The sequence below is a fragment of the Choloepus didactylus genome, chromosome 4 (assembly GCF_015220235.1).
Source record: "Choloepus didactylus isolate mChoDid1 chromosome 4, mChoDid1.pri, whole genome shotgun sequence".
Classification (NCBI taxonomy): domain Eukaryota; kingdom Metazoa; phylum Chordata; class Mammalia; order Pilosa; family Megalonychidae; genus Choloepus; species Choloepus didactylus.
In genome coordinates, this window is record NC_051310.1 from 4,109,207 (window position 1) to 4,131,742 (window position 22,536).

Sequence of the window (22,536 nt, forward strand, 5' to 3'; positions counted from 1 at the left end):
CGAGTGAAGGGCAGCAGCCGGGCTGAGGCCCCCTGAGGGCCCGTGCTCACCCCGCGCTGGTGGACCCACCCCTCCCAGCCATCCCCCACTGGCCCCCGGACCCCCAAACCTCTGACCCAGCACCACCTCGCAGCCCCTCACCCCTCAAGTCCCCAAGCCCTCACGGTCGCCACCCTAACTCCTTACGAGACCCACACGCACCCCGTGGCTCTGCCCGTCCGCTGTCACCGTCACCTGACAAAGGTCACGTTCTGGGTTAAACCAGCTCCGGCGACCCCGGGGCTGCCCCTGAGCAGCTGAGCTCGGCAGGAGAGAATCACAGGTGCCGCGGCCCCTCCCGACGGCACCCGGGATGCACCCACCCTCTCGCCTCGCACCCCCAGTAGCACCCGCTTTCATCTCCACAATCAAAATTCAAATACATAAAATTGTAATAGATGATACATTCCCATGGTTCAATAACCAAAAATCCTAACAGGACCTACAGTGAAAAATCTCCCCAACCCTCCATCCCAGCCAGTTCACACTCTCACCCTCACACGCTCACACACATCCACTGTCGCTGGTTTCCGTATTTTCTGGACTGCCTGAACCCACACACATGGAAACACAAACGTATGTTTCTTTTTTCTCCCTATATTTATTTGAAGGCAGCACACCACGCTATTTTTGCAGTGTGCTTTTTCCTCCTAATGATTCTATCTTGCAGCAATTTTTCAATTACAGCAGAGAGAACTTCCTTATTCTTTTTTGAAGCTGCACAGAACTCCATTGTTTCAGGGCCATGTAATTATTTAACCAGCCTTGACTAATGAACTCTAGGGAGTTTCTGTTATTTCCCTAGTATAGACTTGGACCCTGTGTCCTTTTGCATCTCGGCTAGGGTGTTGATAAGATAAGGTCCCAGAGGAAGGACCCTGGTTCAAAGAACTGTGTTTGTCGGCTTGACCGCTATTGCCAAAAGGCCCTCCATGGGGGCCGTGCAAAACTGCACCCTCAAAGCCACGTGTGAGCGCCTGGCTGCCAACCACCGCACCCCAGAGCGTCCCCACCCATTTGGGTACCCAATCCCATGAGCAGCACCCCCTTTTTGAAGACCTCTCAGGCTTGACTTGACCACACTTCTCCCCTGCAGCCCCCCAGGCCTTCCCCACCGCCCACCTGGTTGGGTTAGGGTCTTAAAGACCCCTCAGGACGGGCTCTTACCCTCACACCTGGGACCCCCAGTCAGTCGTTCCTGCTCCGCCCCGGAGCCAGCCCCGTCTCCCCCTCAGCCCCAGCCCCGGGCAAACTCCTCCCTTCCTGGGCAAGCCCAAGGCCTCCCCTCTGCCCCCCACGCCCCACACGACAGCTGAGGGGCCTTTCCCGTGCCCAGGCCCTGCCTGCCGGACCCTCTCGCCCCCCCCAGGCCTGGCCCCCGCCCCACCTTGGCCCTCCGCAGCCCTCGCCTCCTTCCTTCCCTCACACCAGGGGGCCCTCCCCGGGCCCTGCCCCCGGCCTGGGCCAGCTGCTCCTGGCTGCCCGGCTCTGCACGTCTGGGCAGGGGGCCCCTCACCCGGTCCCGACCCCAAAGCCCCTCCTCGGGTGCTGCCCGGGAGGCTGGGCCGGGCCACAGAGCCGCCGGCCTGGCGGGAACGTGTCGCCTCCACCTGGGGCAGCCGGACGCCCAGAGCAGGGGGGGCAGGGCCCGCTGTCCGGCCGTCTGTGGCGTCGGGAGCGCTGGCCCCGCCCTCCGTCCCTGCCTCTGTCTGTCCCTGCCTCCGTCTGTCTCCAGGGTCTCCTCCTCCGGAGGACCCGGCCGCGTCCGGTGAAGACCCCCTGGCTCGCTTGGCCCCGTCTTGTCGGATCTTCAAAGACCCCGTTTACCCAAGTTCCCTCCCACAGGCGGGTGCCAGGGCGGTGAGGACTCGGTGGGGGGATTCCAGCTGCCCCCCACAGCCACAGCTGGAGCGGACCCCGAGGCTCTCCACACCCACCCCGGGCCTGCCTGGGCACCCTGTGGGTCTCCCCTGCAACGTCGGCCCTCGGGGGCCTGTCCGGCTGCTCCCCCTGCCTGTCCCCTGGGTTCCGGTGGGGGGCCCCGTCCATGCTTGGTGTTCCCGGGACCCTGGGGCTGGGGCCGTGTCCCCTTGGGAGCAGGAGCAGGTGCCCGCCCGGCCCCCGGGCCCCCAGCCCTCCCCTGGTCCCCGGGCCCAGTGACACCCCCACCCTGCTCCTTCCCTTCCCAGGACTTTCCTGCTGCTAAGGAGCAGCTGGGGAGGAGAGAGGGGCGGGTGGGTGAGGCGGTGGCCCTGGTGGGACCCCAACCCCGTAGCAGGAACAGTGGGGTGCCAGCCCCTGTGCCCTCTTCCCTGTCGGGCCTTGGCCTTGCTGGACCCCGAGCCCGGCCTCCTCCGCGAGGGCAGTGGCTGCAGGGGGCACCGGGGAGCCCGTGATGAGGCCCTGGGGTCGCATGGACCCGGGGCTCTGAGGACCCCGCCCTGGCCTGGGGGTGCAGTGAGGCACTTCTGGATGGTCCAGCCTCGTCTCTCCTCCCTGCTTGTCCAGGGGACGAGGGTGTCAGGGCAGCCGCGTGCTCTCCCCACCCCCATGCACAGCCCAGTGCTACCCTGAGAGGAGCCTGGGGGAACCCCCAGCTCCTCACGGGCATCAAAGCCACCCCAGAACCCTGCTTCTGGCCCCATGTGGACAGGTGGGGCCCCCACCCTGACCCAGGTGTCCCTGAGAGGGGTCTCCTGGGACTGCTGACCCCTCCAGGGTTCTCCCTTCTCTGATCCCCACCTCTCTGGGTCGGGGACAATCTCCTCGGGCCTCACCGAAGGGCCTGCTGGGAGGCCATCCTCCCTGCTTTGGTTCTGCAGCTGCCGCCAGGCCCCCCATAGGGGCCCCAGACTCCCTAGCATTTATCTTGGGGCCCCTCCCTCGGCTTTGTCAAGGTACCCCAACATACACACAGGGCCTCTGCTCCACCACAAATCCTCCGCTAGGGTCAGGGGCAGGACCCCTCCCGGAAAGCCCTGGACGGCTCGGGCAGCCACTCCCTGGCGAGCTGGAACCACCCTGAACACATCGGGCCAGGGGCCTTGGCTCCGTGCTCTCTGCTGGGCGCCAGCGATGTCCATTCCAGAAACAGGAGCTCCCACGGCCTGAATCCATGGCGTTGGGAGGGTGACAGCAGACTGCCAGCCCCCCGCCCCTGGGCTTCCTCGGTAAAGGATGGGGGGAAAGGCCTGGAAGGAAACTGAGGCACCAGGGGGTGAAGTCACTGGCCATGGGCTCCAGGCAGGCCCTTCCGAAGCCCCGAGAAGGAAGGGGGTGAGGCCTGGGGGGTCTGGTCTGGGGACACCTGACACAGAGCCTGAGAACACAGGCTGAGCCCAGACCCCAAGGGGCTGAGGAAGCCACTAAGGAAGACCCCGAGCTGGGGTGAGGAGCCTCCCCTACCCCCCACTTTGCAGCTCCCCCAAAAAACCATAGCACAGGCACTTTTGAAATCAGCTTTATATCAAGCTATAAAAACTTGGGTCCCATCCCAAGTACACACATACAAAAGCAGTACTTTCAACAATATATAAAATAATAATAATCAGTAATAACATCAAGCACGCGGCCTCCTTACGAATGCAGAAAGGCTCCTGTGCACCATTCAAACGGGGCACTTCCTGGCCCGGTTTGCAAGGCAGTACCTGGAAAAGGGGGTCACCCTCACGGCTCCTCCCGAGGCAAAGGCCTGGCTGGAGTGAGGCCCGAGTCTGAACCCCGACTGCCAGCCTCGGGCGGAGGGAGCTGCAGCCCCAGGGAGGAGCCGGGCCTCTGCGTGCACAGAGGCCGAGGGGGCCCCCGCAGGGTAGGAGGCGGGTGGAGCCGTGCTGGGGGGAGCAACGACCCCGAAGGCGCCCACGTCCTAACCCCGGGCCCCATGATCCGAGAGGGTACAGTGCCCTGCAGGTCGCTAAGCAACGGACCTTAAGGGAGGGAGCTGCACCCGGCTGTCCAGGGGCCCGGCGTGATCACAGGGGTCCTTCAAGGGGGAAGAGGGGCTGGGGATGGCCCGACATTAAAGATGGAAGGCTCTAGAAGCTAGAGAAGGCAAGGAAGGGCTCTCCCCAGAGGCCCCAGAAAGCAGCCAGCCCTGAAGACACCTTGCTTTTGCCCACACAGGATTCTGGCCTCCAGAGCCCCGAGATAATCAGCTCTTGCTTTGGAACTTAAGGCTGTGGGAATCTGTTGTAGCGGGGATAAGAAACCAACACCCAGCCCAGGGGTCAGAGGCCGAGCTTGCCCTGCCCCTGCCCAGGCCTCAGCCGGGCTTCCAGGAGGAGGTGCACTTGGTGGCAGAGCCCAGGGGGGTCTGGCCCGGCTGTGGAGGACATTGAGGCCTCCTGGGACCGTCTGGGGCGGACAGCTTGGGTGTTGCAGGGAGAGGCTGAGCCTGAGCTCCAGGGCCAGCCTGCACGGGTCAGGGGCGATCTGGAGGTGGCTTTCGTGCTGCCCCAACCCCCCCAATCCCCTGCCTCCATCTGGGACTTCCAGTGACCCTTTCAGGCCCAGAAGAAAGCTCATTTTTTCCACCTTTCCCTCTGGATGACACCTCCGATCCCAGAGACTTGCTGGGCCTGGCTCGCCTCGGTCTTGGGCTGGAGAAGACAGGAGGGACAAGCCTGGGCCCCAGGCTAGGGAGCTACTGGGTGCATCAGCCCACCCAGGATGGGACGGTCAAGAAGCAACCAAGAAAGGGCTCTGCGGACGGGAGGTGGCCAGAGCCATTCTTCTTTCTCTCCCCCTCCTTTCGTACACACATAGTAAACTATGACTTCCAGAGTGTCTCCCAGGCTTTGCCAGGGGAGCGCCTGCCCCCTTGGACAGGCACGCTGGGGCCGGGCTGGGCAGAAGCACAGCGGCAGGGGGAGGCCGTGCAGAGCCGTCGGCGGCGCTGCTCCGATAGGTTGCCCCCGGGGGTGGTGCCCGGTGCTCACGGCAGGTCCGGCCGCGGGAAGAGCTAGCCAACCCTCACGAGCGAAAACAGGGGCCTGGCGGCCTCATGCCCCCCGGCGCTCACGTCCAGGATGCTGCGGATGCTCTTGGCGTCACTGCTGGACAGGTTCCCCTTGATGGCTAGGATGGCGCTCAGGTGCTCCTTGCTGTGGAGGGACAGCGCCCGTCAGCCCAGCCGCCTGCCAGCCCCTGCCCGCGCCCGGCCTCGCCCTCCCCCGGCCCCGGCTCCAGCCCGCAGGCCACTGCCCACCTCCAGAGCACATCGGCTCCAGCCCACCGCGGCCTCGGCACGGGCCAGTCCTCCTGGGGGGCTCGGCCAAGACGTCGCCTCCCACCCCCCTACCCAAGTCCGCACCCCCGGCTGATAGACCCGCCTGGTTGTCCACATGGACTTGCCCCCAGAGACCGGACGCTAACTGGAGGGAGGCCTGGGGCCCGGCTGCTAGAACCTCACTGCATCTGGTGTCTAGAACCGAGCCCGGCACTGAGCAGGAGCTCCTCAAATGGATGGAGGGATGGAAGGACGGATGCAAGGGTGGATAGAAGGATAGAAGGAAGGACATAAAGAAGAAAGGAAGGAAGTGTGGATGGATATGTGGGTAGAGGAGTAGATGGGCGGACAGGTGGGGGAGCAGACAAATAGACAGCTGGGTGGGTGGGTAGATGGGCGAGTGGGCGAATGCACGTGTAGATGGGGGGATGGGGGCTTGGGGGCTTGTATGGGTGTCTGAGGAGATGCAGGATGGGGAGGTGAACATGTCGGATGGTGGGTAGATGAATGGGATGAGCAAGCCAGGGGTCAACCAACTTGATACCTGTCCACACATCCCCTGCCATGTCAGAGAGCCCAGCCCAGAGAGAAATACTGTCTCTGGCTCACCTGGCATCTTAGCCAGGCCACAAGTGCAAGCCCGGGGACCCCTAGGCTGCATGGGGGGGCCCAGCTTCACTGCTGAGTGCCACGGCCTCTGGCAGCCCCCTGGTCTGTGCCCCCACAAGGGGCAGGGTCACACAGCGGTTAAGAGCAGGGGCTGGAGACCCCTATCCTGGACTCTATAAAGGTTTCACTCACTAAGTTTATCTCTCAGAAACTTAAATCGTCCAGAGAGCTCCTCAGATGCTCTTCAAGAACATCAACCAGATGTATCCCCATTCCCCATGTCAACACCCCTTTTCAACATGAACAGGTCAGGGTGGTCACTGCCTAGACATCCCTGAGGATGAGGAAAGGGATTAAACTAGAGGAAGGGGGAGCAACAGAAAAGATAGAATTTAACAAAGGATTATGAATAGTGAATCTCTATATAATTTTTCTTCTTAGTTGCTGGGATATTAGAATGACTAGAAGGAAAGAACTGAAATGGTGGAACTGTAACTCATAACAATCTTTGAAATTTGCTATACAGCTACTTGATAAATTGTCATTTGAAAGTTATTACCTTTTTGTATATATGTTATATTTCACAATAAAGAAATAACTGAAACTGTGGAATTGTAACTTATGATATGCTTTGAAATTTGCTCTCCAACTACTTATTAAATTGTACTTGGAAAGTTATCACTTTTATGTATATATGTTATATTCCACAATAAAAAAAATATGATTAAAATAAAGGGCAGGGGCTGGGCAGCCAGGCCACCGGCTCGGCCGTCTCAGTTCTCCCCTGCCCGGCTGTCCCCTGGGCCTTCCTCGCTCCCCAGGCCTCATCTGTAAAATGGGCTTAGAAAGCGTCAGGCCCCCAGAGCCGATGTGGGGGGCAGTGCACAGATCCCCGTAAAGCACCCAGCACGGCGCCCGGCACGCGGCCAGCACTTGACAAAGGTTAGCTGTTGTGGCCGCTGCCACACGACTGGCATCTGAGCTTGCACAGCGGGGGCTGGCAGGGGTCCCACGGTGACCCTCACTCACCTGAAGTCGGGGTACTGGGTGGCATAAGTGGCCACCGCAATCTTGATGGCGCTGGGGTCTTGCAGGTGAATGACCTCAGCCAGCATGGGGAGGGCGGGGTCCAGCCAGGCTGCCTGGGAACCCTGCGGGCACAGGCCTTGCTGGCGAGGGGCTGCCCCTTCCCCCGCCGGGCACCCCAGGGCCCAGGGAGGCTCAGGTCAGTGAGCGGCCGGGGTCTGGAGAGGCCCAGGGTGCAGGGGTGCTGTCCGGGCCTGGCAGGGGCCTGGGGAGGGAGCGGCCGCCCATCCCGGGGCCGGGCGGGGGCTCACGTGCTGCGTGCAGACGTGCCGGATGAGGTTGGCGCAGGCCTGGACGTGCCGCGCCAGCTGCTGCTGCTGCTCGGCCTTCCTGAGGACCAGGCTGCGTCTGCACAGGCGCCCCAGGAACTCCCTCACCAGGTGCAGGTGCACGGCCTCCGTGAGCTCCTGGCAGGGGGGCGGCCGGGGCAGGTGAGACCCCCACTTCCCCAGAAGCCTCCCGGCCTGCACACCCCGAGACGGGGGTCCCGGGAGGGGCAGGGCAAGGGGGCGCGGGGTGCAGGTGCAGGTGTGTGCGCACACGCGTGGGATGGCGGGTGTGTGGGGGCGGCCCCCTCACCTGGCGGAAGCAGTCCTGCAGCTCCGAGAACTCGGGCAGCCTCTCGCCCACGACGGCGAGGATGCTCTCCAGGGTCTCCACGGGGCTGGCCCAGTGCGTCTGCGTGAACCTCTTGAACAGGGGCTGCGGTGGAGGGGGACAGGCTGCCTGGTTATGCCCTGCAGACGGGGGGAGGGGTTCCACGTGCTGACCCCCCTCCCAGACCCACGCGGCCCAGCCGGGGAAGGGTGTGGGAGAGCCCGGGACGCCCAGGGGACCGGGCAGGGCTTAACCCCTGCGTCGGGCAGGAAGAGGAGGTATCTCTGTGCCCTTCTGCAGGGTCACCCCGCGGGGGATGAGCAGCAGGCAGCACATCTGCCACTCCGAGGCCCCCGCCACGGCCCCTATCCCGGCCTAGCCCCGGGCCTGGCAGCCGACTGCCACGGACCCCAACCCCGGGGAGTGAGGTCAGACAGGGAGCCCCCTCCTCTTCCTTTTGGGGAGACAAGGACCCCTGCCGCTGTCCTCCGCTAAAGGAGCACAGGGGTTTCTGTGGACCCCTTGGCCCAAAGCAGACATGGAGGGCGGCTGCCAAGGGTTGAGCGTGTGGAGCCGAGAGCCCACCGGGGAGCCAGGGGGTGGGCTGGGGGTTCTGGGGGAGTGGAGGAAAGCATGTGCAAGCATGGGGAGTTGACAGGACCCACACGGGGCAGGGCCTGGAACTTCTTTCTTCTGTACCAACCAACCCTTGCCCCGTACCCTCCCGGCCCCAGACAGCCCCTCCCAGGTCAAGTTCTAGGACAAAGGGGTGGGGGGGGAAGCAAGGAGCCCTCCATGACCCCCGTCACCCGGGCGTCACCGGCCCCTGGCCCTCACCAGGCCTTTGCTTTCACCACCCCACCACCCACCCCAAGCACCCTCCAGGGCTTGGCTCAGTGTGGCTCCAGCTACCTTCAGGTTCTTGAACAGGTTCTGCAGCAGGACGTCAAAGCCATGACTCTTGAGCTCATTCAGGGGGCCCAGCAGGAAGCTGGGGGTGTCCGGCAGAGTCTGCCAGTTCTGCTCTATGGATGTCCTGGAAGGTGGGGCCACGAGGTCACACCCGCCAGCCCGCCCAGCCTGCAGCCTCACGCCCAGGGAGCCCGTCAGCCCTGGAAGGATCGCCTTCCCTCTAGGACCTTCTGTGGCTCCCCATCCCCGGGGGTGTCAAGTGCAAGTCATCCCACCTGCGCTCCCCCACCCCAAAGCAGGGACCAGCCTTGCCTCAAGCGCACACCTACCACCACCCACAGCTGTCAGTCCCTGCACCTCCTTGGCAGGGTTACGTAAGGCAAAAAACGAAACAAGAGGACAGCGTTTGCATGACCGCAGGCACACAGCCGGCACCCACAAATGACCGCGTCTCCTCCACGGGCCTCCCTCCCTCCACACGTTCGCTGAAGCCGCGCCTCCGCCTGGAAGCCCTCCTGGCCCCCTCCCGGCTCCTGGGGACCCCTCCCGCAGCCTCCTGCCCTCACCGGAGGGGCAGGCAGCTGTTGATGTTGGCCATGACATTGGCCCTGAAGTTCCTCAGCAGTTTGCACTTCTCCAGAAACTCGTCAAAGGCCCGCTGGTAGCTGCGAAACCGGAAGGGGCCCGTTCAGGCCGGACAGCAGTGGGCGCCAGCCCTGGCCGCCAGCACCCGGGGCTTCGGGGGTCCCTGGACAGCCCGGAGAGGGGGCCGCCGAGCTCTGCCGCCCACCCTGACCCCAGGCCCTGAGTCCCGGCTCTCCGCTGGAAGTGGAGGGGGCAATGGTGGGCTGGAGGGGTCCTCGAGGTCTGGGGAGCCCTGAGAATTGTGCGGGGGTCACGTGAAGGGGAGGCAGGGGCTCCCTCCTCCTGGGGCATCCTCTGGGCAGTGCATGGGGGGAGGTGACAGGAAGGGGCGCTGCCTGCACTCACTCCCGGGGGAGGGGGCAGGGCCAGGGGAGGGGCTCCCTAGGGGGCTGCAGGGGCCCCGCAGCCCACACTTGCACCCCCACCTTCTCAGGAACCCGGCCAGCTCCAGCAGCAGCACCTTCTTCATCTGCTCGCCCAGCTCGGGGGTGACCTCCTCGGCCTTGGCCTGGCTCTGGGAGACGATCTGCAGGGGCACGGGGTGGGGGAGGTGACTGGAACAGGGGGCACCTGGCCTGGCTGGGGCAGGGGCAGGGGAACAAGAGGGTGCCCACAGGGCACAGGAGGGGGTGCTGCACCCGTGCCCAGCTGGCAGGTGCTAGGGTGCCTGTGTGCCCCGTGTGCAGTGCTGGGGGGGTAGAGCGGACACCTGCATGACGTCGATGGCCAGCTCGCTGTGACAGTGGCCGTCCAGCCTCTGGGGACCCTCGTCCTGGGCCCAGCGCTGTGACTCCAGCCCCAGGGCTCGGTCCATGAGCTCTTTCACATTGGCCTGAGAGGCAAGGGGTGGGTCAGGGTGGGTCGGGGTGGGCCGCCCTCCCCAGGGTGCTGCCTCAGCCCCTTGCTCTGGTGGAGGCCCCTCTGTCTCAGGGGTGCCCATCGGTGACAGGCTCTCCCCCCACAGGGCTGCCACCCAGGCCAGGAGGGCAGCAGGGGATGCACCTCATGCCGTCTAACCCGCCATCCCAGCTGTCCCCTTCACCAGCCCCCCACCTGGCCGGGCCCTCTGCCAGCCCTCCGCCTGGCTGCCCCCACTCTCTCTGTCCATCTGCCTGGCTGTTCCCCGTCCGGCCCTGACACGCTCCCTGCACACGTTTGGTCTGTCTCAGCCCCCCTCTGTCCCCCTCCTGCCCGCCCTGGCCCTGGACTCACCACCTCGTTGGACAGGAATGTGGTTTCCAGCAGCTGGATCTGCTTGGGGGGCAGGAGGCTCCCGAGCTGGGCACCCTGCAGCTCGCCCGCCAACTTGGGGCTGTTGATGATGTCACTGGGGGCAGAGGGAGGCATGAGGAAAGCGGCCACGCAGCACCGTCCCTTGTGCGTGAGCCCACCTCCGCAGCCGCCCTCTCCGGCAGGCCCAGAGCTGGCCCGTCCCCCCATCCCGGGCTGCCCCAGCTCAGAGAGCGGCCCCTACCCCTCTAGCTTGAGTCGGGTCAAAAGCACTGGAGACATCCCACCTCCCTCTCCTTTCACCCCATCCACTCCGGACCCCAAACGTGTCCTGAAACCGGTGAACCTTGCACCCCCTCCCCACCCTGCGCCCTAGTTCTCGCCAGGCTTGTGGCAGGAGCCCCTCACTGCTCTCCTGCTTCAGCCCTTGTCTCCGACCCTCCCGTGTGCACCCCGGCTCCCCTCCCACTCGGGAAAACCCAGCCACCCGGAGGCCCATCCTCCGTCACCGCACCTGGCGCTGCTGACCTCCGGGTACCTGCCAGCCGCTGCCCCCAGAGGGGAGCCGGCCCCGGGCAGGAAGGGCTGCCCCCGACCGAGACGTCTGGGCTCGCTCTCCTGGCGCCTCCACAGGGTCCCAGAGCTCCCAGAGGACATGCCCGGCCCTGGCACTTCCTGAGGGGCCCTCATCCCTTAAGAATGGCCGTCTCTGTGCCCCTCCCCCAGCCTGACGCAGCCGTGGCCCTCTGACCACCGCTCCCCCCCCCTGCCCCGGCAACACCTCCCTGCACTTCCCCAGCCAGGGATCTGGGCCCAGGTTTGGCCTCCGCTCCCTGGAACACTGACCCCCCTGGCCCCTGGCTGGGAGACCCTGTGACTGAGGGGACAGGAAGGCTGACCGGCAGATGCAGTGCCCGTCATTTCCTGGAGAGTCGGGACAGGCAAGAGCTCGGACCTCGCTCAGGGCCGGGCCGTCTCTCCCCCAGCCCCTGCCCTCGGCCCTGCTCCTCACCCCCACCCCCACTCGGTCCCCCTGTGGGGGGGCTAACCTGTCCCCAACTGAGCCCAGTGGCACCGCCCCACCATCCCAGCCTTGCCACGGTCTACGTCTGCAGGTTCTACACTTCGGGGCTGGGGCCAGCTGGGACCCCTCCCCACAGCAAAAGCCCTGGCCTCCCACCCTGGGGTGCAGCTCTCTCCCTGCCCGGTGCAACTGGTGGGCAGCCGCAGAGTCTGGGTAAATCAGGGGTGCCTGAGGCCGTGCCCAGCTGGGATCCCAGGTGCCCTCCACCCTTGGCAGCCAGGCCCTGCCCAACAGGGATCTTCCCAACAGCTGTGCCCCACCCCTGGCTCGCCCCCATCCTGCGAGTGCCCCCATGGCCGGCCAGGTACTCCAAATCCTCTGTCGAGCGCTGCACAGCTCCCGGAAGCTCCGTGGCTCACCTGCCTTTGCCAGGAACGCTGTCCTTCCTCCCCAGCCTGCCCCCTCTACACCATTAGGGCAGGGACACACTCTCCCGAGTCAGGCAGGACTCTCTCTGGTGCCTCCTCCTGCAGGCTGGCTTCCCTGACTCCCCCAGGCCAGGAGGGACCCCCGCTCTGAGCTCCCACTCTCCCTGGCTGCCTCTGCCACAGCCCTCTGCTCTGGACTGTCACTGCCCATCTCACCCCCTCCCCATACTGGGAGTTCATAAATGAATGATGAAGTCCCTGCCATTCTCATGCCTCAGTTTCCCCAGCTGCAGAAAGTGACTGGGTATGTCTCTGAAGCCCAAGAAAGTAAGGGTTCCAGGGTAAAGCAGACCCACCCCAGGCCCCGCCCCTTTGAGTCCAGGTCCCGCCCCTGGTTCCCGGGACTCGGAACCACACGCACGAACCTCTCCCGGCCCGCAGTGACCCCCTCCTGCAGACCGCGCCCCACCTCCGGGCCCTCCCATCCTCTGCCCCCGCGACCCAGGCCCCCCAGCCCGGCGCCCCCGCTCACTTGGGGTAGAAGTTCTGCACCCAGATGAGCAGCATGTAGGTGTCGCGCTCGCACAGCTCGAACTGCGCCATGGCGGCCAGCTGGGCCGCGAAGTGCTGGTGGTAGCCCTCGGCATAGGCCGCCACGACGCCGAACTCGGCGGGGAACACAGGCTTGAGGCGCTCCACCACCAGCTCCAGGTCCTCCCTCATGGTGCGGCCCAGGTGCAGGAAGACGCGCTCGGCCTCCGAGCGGCCGGGGGAGCCGGCGGGGGGCCTCTGCGCCAGGCGCTCCTCGGCCGCCTGCGCCACGTCCGCCGCCACAGCTGCAGCCAGCGGGCGCGGGCGCGTGGGCACCAGCCCCGGGGCCCCGGGGTCCGCGGCCCGCGGCCGCCGCGCGTCCTCGCGCTCCTGCTCGGCCACCAGCGCCAGGGCCTGGCGCAGCCGCTCGGGCGCCGCCTCCAGGGGCCGCCGCAGCACGGCCAGCACCTGGGCGCGCAGCAGCACGTACAGCGCCTCCACCTTGCTCTGGCGCTGGACCAGCTCCTCCTCGCTCAGGCCGCCCGCGGCCGCCACGGCCCGCAGCTCCCGCTCCAGCGCCAGCAGCGGCCGCGCCGCCTCCAGCCGCCCGCGGTCCAGCTCCGCCTTGAGCTCCTCCACTGCGGCCCGGGACGCAGCCGTTAGTGAGGGGCCCCGAGACCCCCCAAGGCCTCCCCACTCCCAGCATCCCCAGGGTGAAAGCAGGGAGGCGAGAGGCACCCCAGCCCACCTGAGGGCAGCGGCCCACTGGGCTCCGGACTAGACTCCAACTCTGCCTCGGGCTCCGTGGAGCTGGGCCGGCCCTTCTTTTTCCTTCCTTTGGTGAAGATGCTGAATATGTTGGCTAGTCCTTTTGGCTTTTTCTTCTTCTTCTTCACAGCCTTCTCTGGGGCAGCCCCCACCTCCGAGGGTGGCCCCAGGTCCTCAGAGGAGGCCTCGGACATGGAGGCCTCAGACTCGGTCTCCGAGGTGGAGAGCGGCTTCTGGGGGCTCTGGGAGAAGTCGAGAGCCCCTGGCATGGGTTGGTTGCCCTGGACACCCTGGAAGAAGGTCATCATCTTCAATATCACCCTGTTCAGGCCTGCAGGTTGGGGGGCGGTGGGAAACAAAGGGGTCAGCAGCCGCAGGGGACAGGCCCCAGCCCCCGTTTCCCAGGTCTGAATGCACAGCATGGTGGCAGAACCCCAGGCTCGATCCGACTTCACCCGGACAACCACCAGGGCTCTGGCCATCTCCTGGCCCAGATGAGGACAAGTGGCCACGAGTGTCTCACCAGCCACAGCTCCTTTTCCAGTACACCCTGGACCTCCCAGAATTGCCCCTGAGCAGAGAGGAGACCGGGAGACCAAACTTCCCAGTGGGGGCCTCCACCTCACTTTGGCCAGTCCTTCTTGACAGCCAGTTTCTGGGCAGGGAGGAGAACGAACGCTGAATGCCCCCAGACCCTGGAGAGGAGGCAGGGCCCAGGCTGCCTCCACCAGACAGGGTGAGAACTGAGGTCCCCAGAGGGGTCACAGAGGACCTGTGGCCAGCCTGGGGTCCAACCCAGGCCCCCGCCAGCCAGCCCCAGCCCCCTCCCCCAGAAACGTGGCTGCTCCTGCCAGGAGTGGCGCCTGGTCCCCCCATCCTGGCCTTGCACCCCTGCAAACCTGGCCATTCAGCTTCAACGGGTGGGAGAGATCTTGAGGAACCATTTAAGTGTCCTCCAGGGCCAGTGAGGTCCTGGGGCTGGGGAGCCCCCCTACCTGCTCTCTGGTGGGGTGATGCCATCATCACAAAAGCACCCTTCCTGGGTGTCCCTCCCAGCTTGTCCGCACCCTCACAAACGAGGAGTGTTAGTCTCCTCCTTTTACAAACTGGCCCAGAGAGGTTTGACGTGTCCCCAAGATCAGCAGCTTGGAACTCAGGTCACCAGGCTCCAGAGCTCGGCTCTCGCTCTGCCTCCATGTCCCCCTCTGCCCTGCAAGCTGCATTCAGAGAGGCAGGACCCCATGTGCCCAGCAGCCCCCTCCCCAGGGCCCAGCCACTGTCAGAGCAGGGCCGGGTCGGGCACTGGAGAGGAACGGGGCTCCACGAGGGAGAGAGCACACAGGGGGAAGCAGTGAGCAGCGAGGACGAGCTGGGCCTCCCTGATGACTGGGGTGGCCTTTAACCATGGTGCCACCTGCCTGCCCCACCCCCCAAAGAGCAAACACAGCAGATCTTGCCTCATGCAACACAGTGGCTTCACTTAACCCTGGTGACAGTCCTGTCAGGCAGACGGATGGCTCCATTGGCCAGACGGGGAAACTAAGGCTGGGCTGGGAGGGGCTCACCACTGCACACAGCAGACCTGGAGTTCAGGCTGGCTGCCCTGGGCCAGAGCCTTGGGCCATTTGGGGGACAGGAAGACGGGGTTCCTCCCACCTCCAGCCCCACCAGCCTCTGTCCTGGGCAGAGCTCTGCTCTGCTGGGCCTCAGTTTCCTCCCCTTGCCATTTGGGCTGAGAGTCTCTCTCCAGGATTCAACAGGGAATGTGCTGGGGTCCCCGGGTAAGCAGGTACCTGGCGCTTCTGCCCTGTCCCCACTGCCCCGCTTCCCTCAGCCCTTCGCTTTCACGCCAAGTGTCCACGGGAGCTGGTCCAGCCGGCTGGGGAGGCTGCTCGGCCCCACCCTGGCTCCCAGGCCCCACCTCTGCCCTATTCTGGGGGTGGGGGGCCACCCTAGCCAGTAGTGCTGCCACCACCCATCCACCCAGCCCCACCTCTGTCCCCACTGTCCCAAACCTCCCATATGACATGGCTCCTGGGTCCCCACACAGGGACCACTTCCGGGCCTGGCCCCTGCCATTGCTGATGTAGTGTCTGTGGCACCCGTGCCTGCTGGCCCCTGCTGCACAAAACCCTCCCCGCTCCGAGGTCCTGCAGCAACCCCCCCCCCCCCCAGCCCTGGACTCTGGGGCCGCTGGGCCAGTGGACAAAGAAGCAGCTTGAGCTCAGTGCAGCACTGCTAGCCGTGTGCACAGGACATGCCCTTACTTCCCTGGCCTCAGTTTTCACAGCTGTGGCATGGGGACGAGGGCACCCAGCTCACAGTGCTGCAGCAAAGTGCCGGACACACAGTCAGGCCTCAGTGCCTGCAGGTATCCCGTCTGTCTGTCTGTCTCTCAGGCCAATCCCGGGGGTGTGCAGCAGAGTGGCTGCAGGGGAGGCTGTTCTTTAAGCCAAGGGGCCTGCTCCGAGTCACACAGTGTGGCTCCAGCCTGTGGCCCAATGGTGGCACCCCCAAAGCTCCCTCCCTCCCAGGTCTCCACAAACACAAGCACCCCCCCCCCATCAGAGCTTAAGTCCACACGGCCTCCCCGGCTAATACAGCACCCCAGAGCAGGCAGGGGGGACAGTGACTCGCCCAGGCCACACACCCGGGCCTCCCTGGGCCGCGGCCTCCCCGCTGTCCCTAGGAAAGGGGCCCCTCGCCCTTCCCCACGGCCCTCCCGGCCTCCCGCGGGGTCGAGCCCTGCGCTGCGGCCTCCGCGCCCCGACACCCGCGGCCCACACGCGGGCGGCCTTCCCGGGCAGCGGCCGGGGCGGCCCAAAGCCGGGGTCCCCGGCGCCCCCCGCTGCCCCGGGGCCGCTCCTTCCGGGGATCCGGCCGGGCCGGGGCCGGCGGGAAGCGGCGCGCGGCGGAGGGCACTTACTGTGTCCGCGCCCGGCTCCCCGCTGTCCCGGCCCGAGCCCGGCGCCGCCTGAAATAGCCGCCGCCCCGCCCCGCCCGCCCCCGGCAACCGCGGAAAACCCGCGGGCGGCTCCCCTGGCTGCGGCCGTCCGAGTGCGGCCCGAGCGGGCCCGGGGGGCGGCGGGGGAGCGCCCCTCACCGGCCGGGGCTGTGGGAAGCGGGATTGGCCGGGCGCCTGGCCCATTGTCCCACGGCGCCTCCTGATTGGCCGCCGGGGAGGGGCCCCGCGGCACTTCCCCGGCACCCCAGAGCCAGCACCCACTCCAGCGGGGGGAGCTCCCCCAAAGCGGGGCGCGGCGCAGTCCTCAGGCCTTGCGGAGGGGCGCGCTCTCCAGGGAGACACCTAGAGGCATGGGGGAGGGCTTCCTGGAGGCGGCGCCCTGAGGGAAAGGGGGCAGCTCGGAGTATTGAAACAGCCGCGCTCTGGGCTGGATTTGGCCACACGCTCAGTATCTAGCCGTGTTGAAATGGGGAAACTGAGGCACAGAAAGAGGAAATGAAGTGCTTGAGGTCACACAGGCTGGAGATGACAGATTCGGAATTCACACCCACGCCTGGGCGCCTCCCCGGAAGCACTTCCCGCCGACGGGGCTGGGCCAGACAGGATCCCAGAGGCCGGCAGGGGGGCTCGGTCTCCCCATCTAAGCTGGTTTCTCTGAGTCTTTGGGGGAGGGGTGTCGGACCCTCCATCAACACATCCCTTCCCCATTTCACAGCCCAGGAATTCCTGCCCTCAGGAAAGGACTGTGTCATCCAGGAATTTCCCCATTTTCCCTTTCGATTCTAGAGGGGGTTCCTCCCCCTGCTGCCCCCCTCCCCTGCCCCCTCATCAGCCTGGACTCTGGTCTCCCAGGCCAGGAGTGAGGGCTCAGTGGGCGGGGTAGGGGGCATTCCTTGGGGCTGAGAACTTCCTCTTCCTCCTCGGAGCATCTGGGCCTGGGCTGTCATCACCCCATCCCTGGGACTGGGGGTGGGGGTGGGCCCAGGAGGCTGCCAGGGGACGGCTGAGAGGGACCCCACCCTTCTCTCCCTAGGCCCCGGGGGTGACCACCACCCCACTTCTCAGATGAGCTAACAGGGTCACCCCCCACCCTGGCTGGGAGGGCCATCCTCTGCTCCCCAGCGCACAGATGGGGAAACTGAGGGCCAGCCCGCCCCGATCATGCACCCTGACGGGGACGAGGAGGGTGAGAACCCAGGGTCCTGGCCCACTGCCCCTTGGCTTCCTGTGGCAGGCTCGTTGCACAATCTCCACTCTGCTTTCCTGCCCGCCGCCCACTCTCTTAACCCCAACCAGATGGGGAAATTACTGGAGAATTCACATCTCAGCGCCTGGGGAAGAAGCCGGGCTGCAGACCCTCACCTCGTCCCCAGGTCTCCGAGCCCAGTCGGCCTGGGCAGGTGCCGGGGCCCCCTTCTCGTACCCGGCTGTGCACGGTTCTGACCACCTTACCCTGACCTTGGCCACACCGGCCAGGGTTTGGGAAAGCTGCTGCCGCTTCCCCTAGTGCAGCTGCACCGGTCACTTCTATGTGAAATCCCCAACACACGGGGAAACCTGGAAAAACGGAGCTGCAGAGCAGGCCGGAGAAAGGCAGCCGGTGGGATGGACCGGGCAGGCTGGAGCTATTTTTGTCCCTTCTTGACAGATGAGGAAGCCATGCCCAAGGGGCCAGGGACTTCCAGAGGGAGCCAAAGGCCAGCCAAGAAATCCACCCCAGCAGGAAACGCACATCAGAGGCGGGCCCAGAACTCATGGTCAGCTGCCCTCCGAGGACGGGCAGGGAGCCGGATCCACCTGGCAGGGAGCTCAGCAGGAGCAGACAGGTCACGGGCACCCCCGGCCCAGCCCAGAAGGCAGATGTGCCAGCACCTGGCCTGGGGCTGTGGTCAGCTCCTCGCACGCAACTCAGGGCTTTGGGGGCCCAGGGCACACGGGACTGCCCCCTCCCTTCCTTCTGCTTGGGCAGGGCTCACACCCCCCACAACTCTCACAACGGACTTTTGTTGACCTCCACTGGTGCCAGGCTCTGTTCTAAATCTTTTGCTTGCAACTGATTGCATCTTCAGGACAACCTTGTGAAGTGGGTACAGCTTGATCCCCTCTTCACAGACAGCGAAGCTGAAGCACAGATAGGTCCAGCCAGTGGCAGTCAGGGGGGAGCTGGGAGCCCCTTCACTGAGCACTGAGCTACAGTGCTTCTCCTGCAATGTTGCTCCACTGTCTGGAATGCAGCTAAATATACTTAAGTTAGACACAAGGAAGGACTGCCAGGCTGGGCAGCTTACATACAGAAATGGGACGTTTCACTACCTTTTACTTCTTTTTCATCACCTTGTTCAATCAATTAATTGAAGCCTCCACCTCCGTCCTGTGGGACAGCAGGAGGGTCCCACCAGCCCAGGCAGCCTCACTGCCAGGAGAGAGGACACACCTGGGCTGGGGCCAGAGAATAACACAGAGCAGTGTGTGATGAGTGGTCCTCCCTCCATCCGCTCTCTAGACTCTGCACGAGACTGGCTGCAGAGAAGCTCCCTGGAAGGTGGGGAAGAGAGGGTATTTGGGGGCAGAGGGCAGCAGTGCAAAGCCTGGGTGGGGGGCCTGTGGCCCCCTGGGCCTGGCTGCAGCAGCAGGGCCTGGCCAGAAGGCTCGACAGAAGGCCTGGGTCAAAGGCTGGTGCTGACCATGGCTGGGCTCCCCTCCCGGGGTGTCTGCGGGCCCCTCCCTCCCCGTCCGGGCAGCCCAGGCCCCGACGGGCCCACTTCCCTCTGCGTGATGACTTGCACTCCCCACTGCCCTCACCTTGGCCATGAGGACGCCACGCCTGACCCTGCTTCTCCCTTTCACTTCTCAGGCTGTCAGCCCCCTGGGATCCCTTCCCGGGGACACATCCCGGGCGTGTCCCACTCCCTAAGTGCACTGGGCAGAGCCATTTTCTCCCCTGTTGGCAGATGTGAAAACTGAGTCTCAGAGAGGTGAGTGGACACCAAGGTTGAGGCTTTGAGGCTAGGGTCCCTGCTGCCACCCAGCCTTCCCCAGCTGCACGGGGCCTTTCCCAGGACCACGGGATGGCCATGGCAGCTGACCAGGAGCCGCCCGCGTGGCCGAGGACAGTCACCAGACCAGGCCGTTTCCCCACTGTCCGCCCCATGGGAGGCTGTTTACTTCACAGCTTCTTCCCCCTCGCGGGAGGAAGCCATGCCAAGGGCACCTCTGGGTCTGGCAGATGGAAAAATTGAGGCCTGAGGGGGCATGGCTCCACAGGGGCTCCGTGAGCCTGGCCCACCTGCCGTGCTGGGGGCGGGGCCGGGCAGGAGAGTGCAGACCAGGGGGCAGCAGGACCCCAGTCCTGGCAGCCCTCCAAGGAGCGCAGTGCAGGAGGACTTCCTGGAAGAGGCGTCGAGGCTGGACTCCCAGGCCTGGGGGACTCTCCTCCCATGTGCCGCTCACTCGCCTGACAGGGCCTGGGCCTTTCACAATGGCTGGCTGGCAGCAGCTGGTGAGGCAATCACCCAAGTTCAGTTTCCACCCCTTCTGGCCTCGGTTGCCCTGGGCCCGGCCACACACTGAACGCTTCCCAGAGCTGCCGTGACTTCCAGGAAAGCAGCCGTGAGCCTTGGTCTGCACAGGGCACAGAGGCGGTCACGTGGCTCCTGTGGGAATCCCAGCGCTGCATGGGGCTGGGCCGGGGGGAGGAGGGGCTGCCACTTCCACGAGCCCGGGGCTGGGACCCCCTCACCCGGCAGCCAGGAGCGCCAGGCTCCTGGACTCCAGGGACAGAAGGTGTAAAGGGGGCGTGGGCGTGCGACCAGCTCTGCCTGGTGCGTCCTTTCGTGGTCACCTTTGTCTGTGGACACGTTGCTTCCATCCTCCGGGACCTCAGTGTTCCCTCCTGGCAATGGAGCTGCCTCCGGGCTTAAAGGAGGAAAGGAGACAGAGGATACTGCCCCTGCCCGGCCCTCTTCCGGCATCACGCGTGCGTTGTTTCATGCCCTCCTCGCATTTCGCCCAGGGAGAGAGAGCCCAGAGAGGTGGAGTACGTTGCCCACAGCCACACAGCTAGGAAGGTGTCAGGTGTGATTGCGGCCCAGGGCATCTGAATCCAGACGCTGAGCCGTCACCGCTGGCCAGACTCCATGGGAAGCAAGGAAACCGGACGGCGGAAATTCCACCAGGCCTGTTACCTTCTTTGGATAAAGACTGCTTTTTACAAATTCGAGAGTCTTGCAAGAAACCAGCAATGCTGGCTGCTTCCGGGGTAGGGAACTGGTAAGAGAGAAAGGAACAGACTTGTCTCCTTAGATCCTTTTTGTCCCTTTATGATACTGAACTGTAGGAACATGTACTAGCCAAGACATTCTCATAACTAAAAATGAAAACATTTAACACATGCAGTGGAAAAGCTGCTCCTGGGGGGTGGGAAGATGAGCAGATGGGAGAAAGCACGGGCCTCTGCGATGACAGCTCCAGGCTCCTGGGGTCCCAGGAGGGGAGAGGACCCAGGGGAGGGCAGCACTTGGCCCAGGCCAGTTCCCTGCAAGTGTTTCCAGAGCAGGGACCCAGGAGGCCGGCCGAGACCCTGGCGGTGCGTCCACGGCGCTCCCGGCTCCCAGCCCGGCGTCTTCCCTCCACACCACGATACCCCCCACTAAGTGCTGCCTGAACTGCCAAGCGGCAGGGCATGGCCCCCCAAACCCTGGGTTGGGGGGACTGGCCCGGTGCCACCTGGGCTTGCCGTGTGCCTCCGAGCTGCACGACGAGGGGCTGGTCCCCGCGGCCCGTGGAGTCTAACCTCGTCTCGCCACAGAGCCCGCACAGGCCCCCTGCCCGGCCCTCCCGCTGCCTGGCTGCGAAGGGCACTGTCTCCGGGGTGCACCCAGCTCCAGCCCCGCCCTGGGCCTTACGGTGGCCGGCAGGCACCAGCCTCGGTGGGCAGGTCTCCAAGCCGGGCCTGCTGGAGTCTCCAATGGTGCCTCTTTGTGGCAACAAAGGAAGGAAGTGAGTGGGGGGGGGCAGGGGGCAGCCTCGGGGACCCCACGGCCTCCCCTTCCCTCTCGGGCAGCGTGCGGGGTCCCGCAGGGACCAGCTCCCAGCCCACCAAAGGTGCTGTCCCAGGGCACAGGGCCCTCCGAGGACCGGGGCTGGGGAGGCGGCGGGCAGGGTCAGCAGGGGAGGAAGGAAGAGGGAGCGGCGGCACAGGCTCCAACGCCAAGGCCGCGCGCCCTTCGTGCCAGGACCTCCGGGAGGTGTCGCTGACCCACGCACTCCCCTGCGGCCGGGCGTGCTCTCCCGCGTCGCAGATGAGAAGACTGAGCTGCAGAGAGGATTCCCCGGGTCACCGCGAAGCACGGCAGGGCTGAGGTCCACAAGCGGCCCTGTGGACCCCACCTCGGGGGCTTTCCCGCCGTGACACACTCCAGCAGGGTCGGGCCCGAGCACCGGGGCACCGGAGGGGCGGACGCTGCAGCCGGCGGCCGGGAGCGCACGACATCTCCTCCCCTTCCCCCCACCCCACGGGCTGTCCTTGGCCGGGGGGCTGTAGCTTATCAGGCCTGAGCACCCTCTGTGCCCTCGGCCAGGGGCCTGTGCCTTCCCAGGGCTCTCCTAGCCTGGGGCCGAGCCCCAGAAGCTTCCCAGAGCAGGCCCAGGGCCAGGGACCAGGATCAGCACCCAGTTCACAAAGGAGCCCAGGAGACAGGCGGCCAAGCTGAGCCACCAGGCGGGGAAGGGGGTGGCCAGGCAGAGGCTGGGGAGCAGGCCACGGAGGGCCGGGCCGGGATCCAAGCCCGATGGGCAGCATAGGACGGCCCCAGGGCACGTGTGAGGGGCTCAGAGGCCAGGCAAGGCTCCTCCAACCCAAGGAGCTCTGGAGGGGCCAGCACCTCCGCTCCATGCACACACACACGCACACACACGCACACACACACCTGTCAGCAAGATAACCTGGCCAATGAGTCCTGAAGCCGCTCTCGGAGGGTCTGCCCCCAACCCCCCCCATGCCTAACGTGGAAACAGGATGGGGACCTGCTCCAGGCTCTTTGCAAGGCCTCCTGGGAGCTGCCCCGTGCAGAAGGGTCAGTCCTCAGAGCCCTGGGCCTGAGCCATGGTGCGAGCTCTCGGGGCTCAGCCCCTGAAGGCGCCATCCTAGGAGCTGGCAGCCTCCTGCCCTCCCTGGCGTGGCCTTGGAAAGCCCACCCAGCCCCCAAATGCTGGGCACATGGGACGTGCACACACGTGTGCTCACCTACCGCCTGTGCTGAGCTCTGAGAACACAAGTGCACACGGTTCCTGCCAGAAGACCCTGACTTCCCGTCTCCGGGCCTAGAAACCTCGGAAGACTGTCCCAGGGCAGCTCAAACCCACGCTGCAGGGGAAGTGGCCCCCGAGGCCCCTCTTCCCAGCCTCCCTCGGGGCCTTCGACACTCAGGGACCCCCACCCAGCACCCAGGGCCTTCTAGCATCTTCCTGAAGACCA

The 22,536-nt window shown here is 65.3% G+C and overlaps 2 protein-coding genes across 2 annotated transcripts; both read right to left on the reverse strand.

The window, feature by feature from the left end:
- Positions 1–3,483: 3,483 nt before the first annotated feature.
- Positions 3,484–16,098, reverse strand: TNFAIP2 (TNF alpha induced protein 2). Its single transcript, XM_037831781.1, is given in 14 exon segments — positions 3,484–5,141; positions 6,905–7,026; positions 7,213–7,368; positions 7,541–7,663; positions 8,471–8,594; positions 9,037–9,135; positions 9,541–9,641; positions 9,825–9,947; positions 10,328–10,442; positions 12,330–12,621; positions 12,624–12,645; positions 12,647–12,966; positions 13,077–13,427; positions 16,023–16,098. Coding segments are annotated over 13 exon segments (2,067 nt in total). The 5' UTR covers positions 13,405–13,427; positions 16,023–16,098; the 3' UTR covers positions 3,484–4,999.
- Positions 16,099–16,929: 831 nt separating this feature from the next.
- On the reverse strand, positions 16,930–22,059 carry LOC119532544 (collagen alpha-1(I) chain-like). The gene is made up of 5 exons (XM_037835004.1): positions 21,989–22,059; positions 21,732–21,807; positions 18,864–21,665; positions 18,496–18,596; positions 16,930–18,182 (listed from the first exon to the last, which is right to left on the reverse strand). The coding sequence occupies exons 1-3, from the start codon at positions 22,057–22,059 to the stop codon at positions 20,379–20,381; spliced, it is 1,434 nt and encodes a 477-aa protein (XP_037690932.1). The 3' UTR covers positions 16,930–18,182; positions 18,496–18,596; positions 18,864–20,378.
- Between the last annotated feature and the right edge of the window lie 477 nt (positions 22,060–22,536).

Coding starts and splice junctions, on each gene's coding strand:
- LOC119532544 (XM_037835004.1), bottom strand. CDS start 22,059: ATGGGGGGGGTTGGGGGCAGACCCTCCGAGAGCGGCTTCAGGACTCAT. Junction 21,808..21,988: donor CCAGGTTATCTTGCTGACAG/GTGTGTGTGTGC, acceptor CCTGCTCCCCAG/CCTCTGCCTGGCCACCCCCT. Junction 21,666..21,731: donor TGGGCTCCTTTGTGAACTGG/GTGCTGATCCTG, acceptor GCCCCAGGCTAG/GAGAGCCCTGGGAAGGCACA.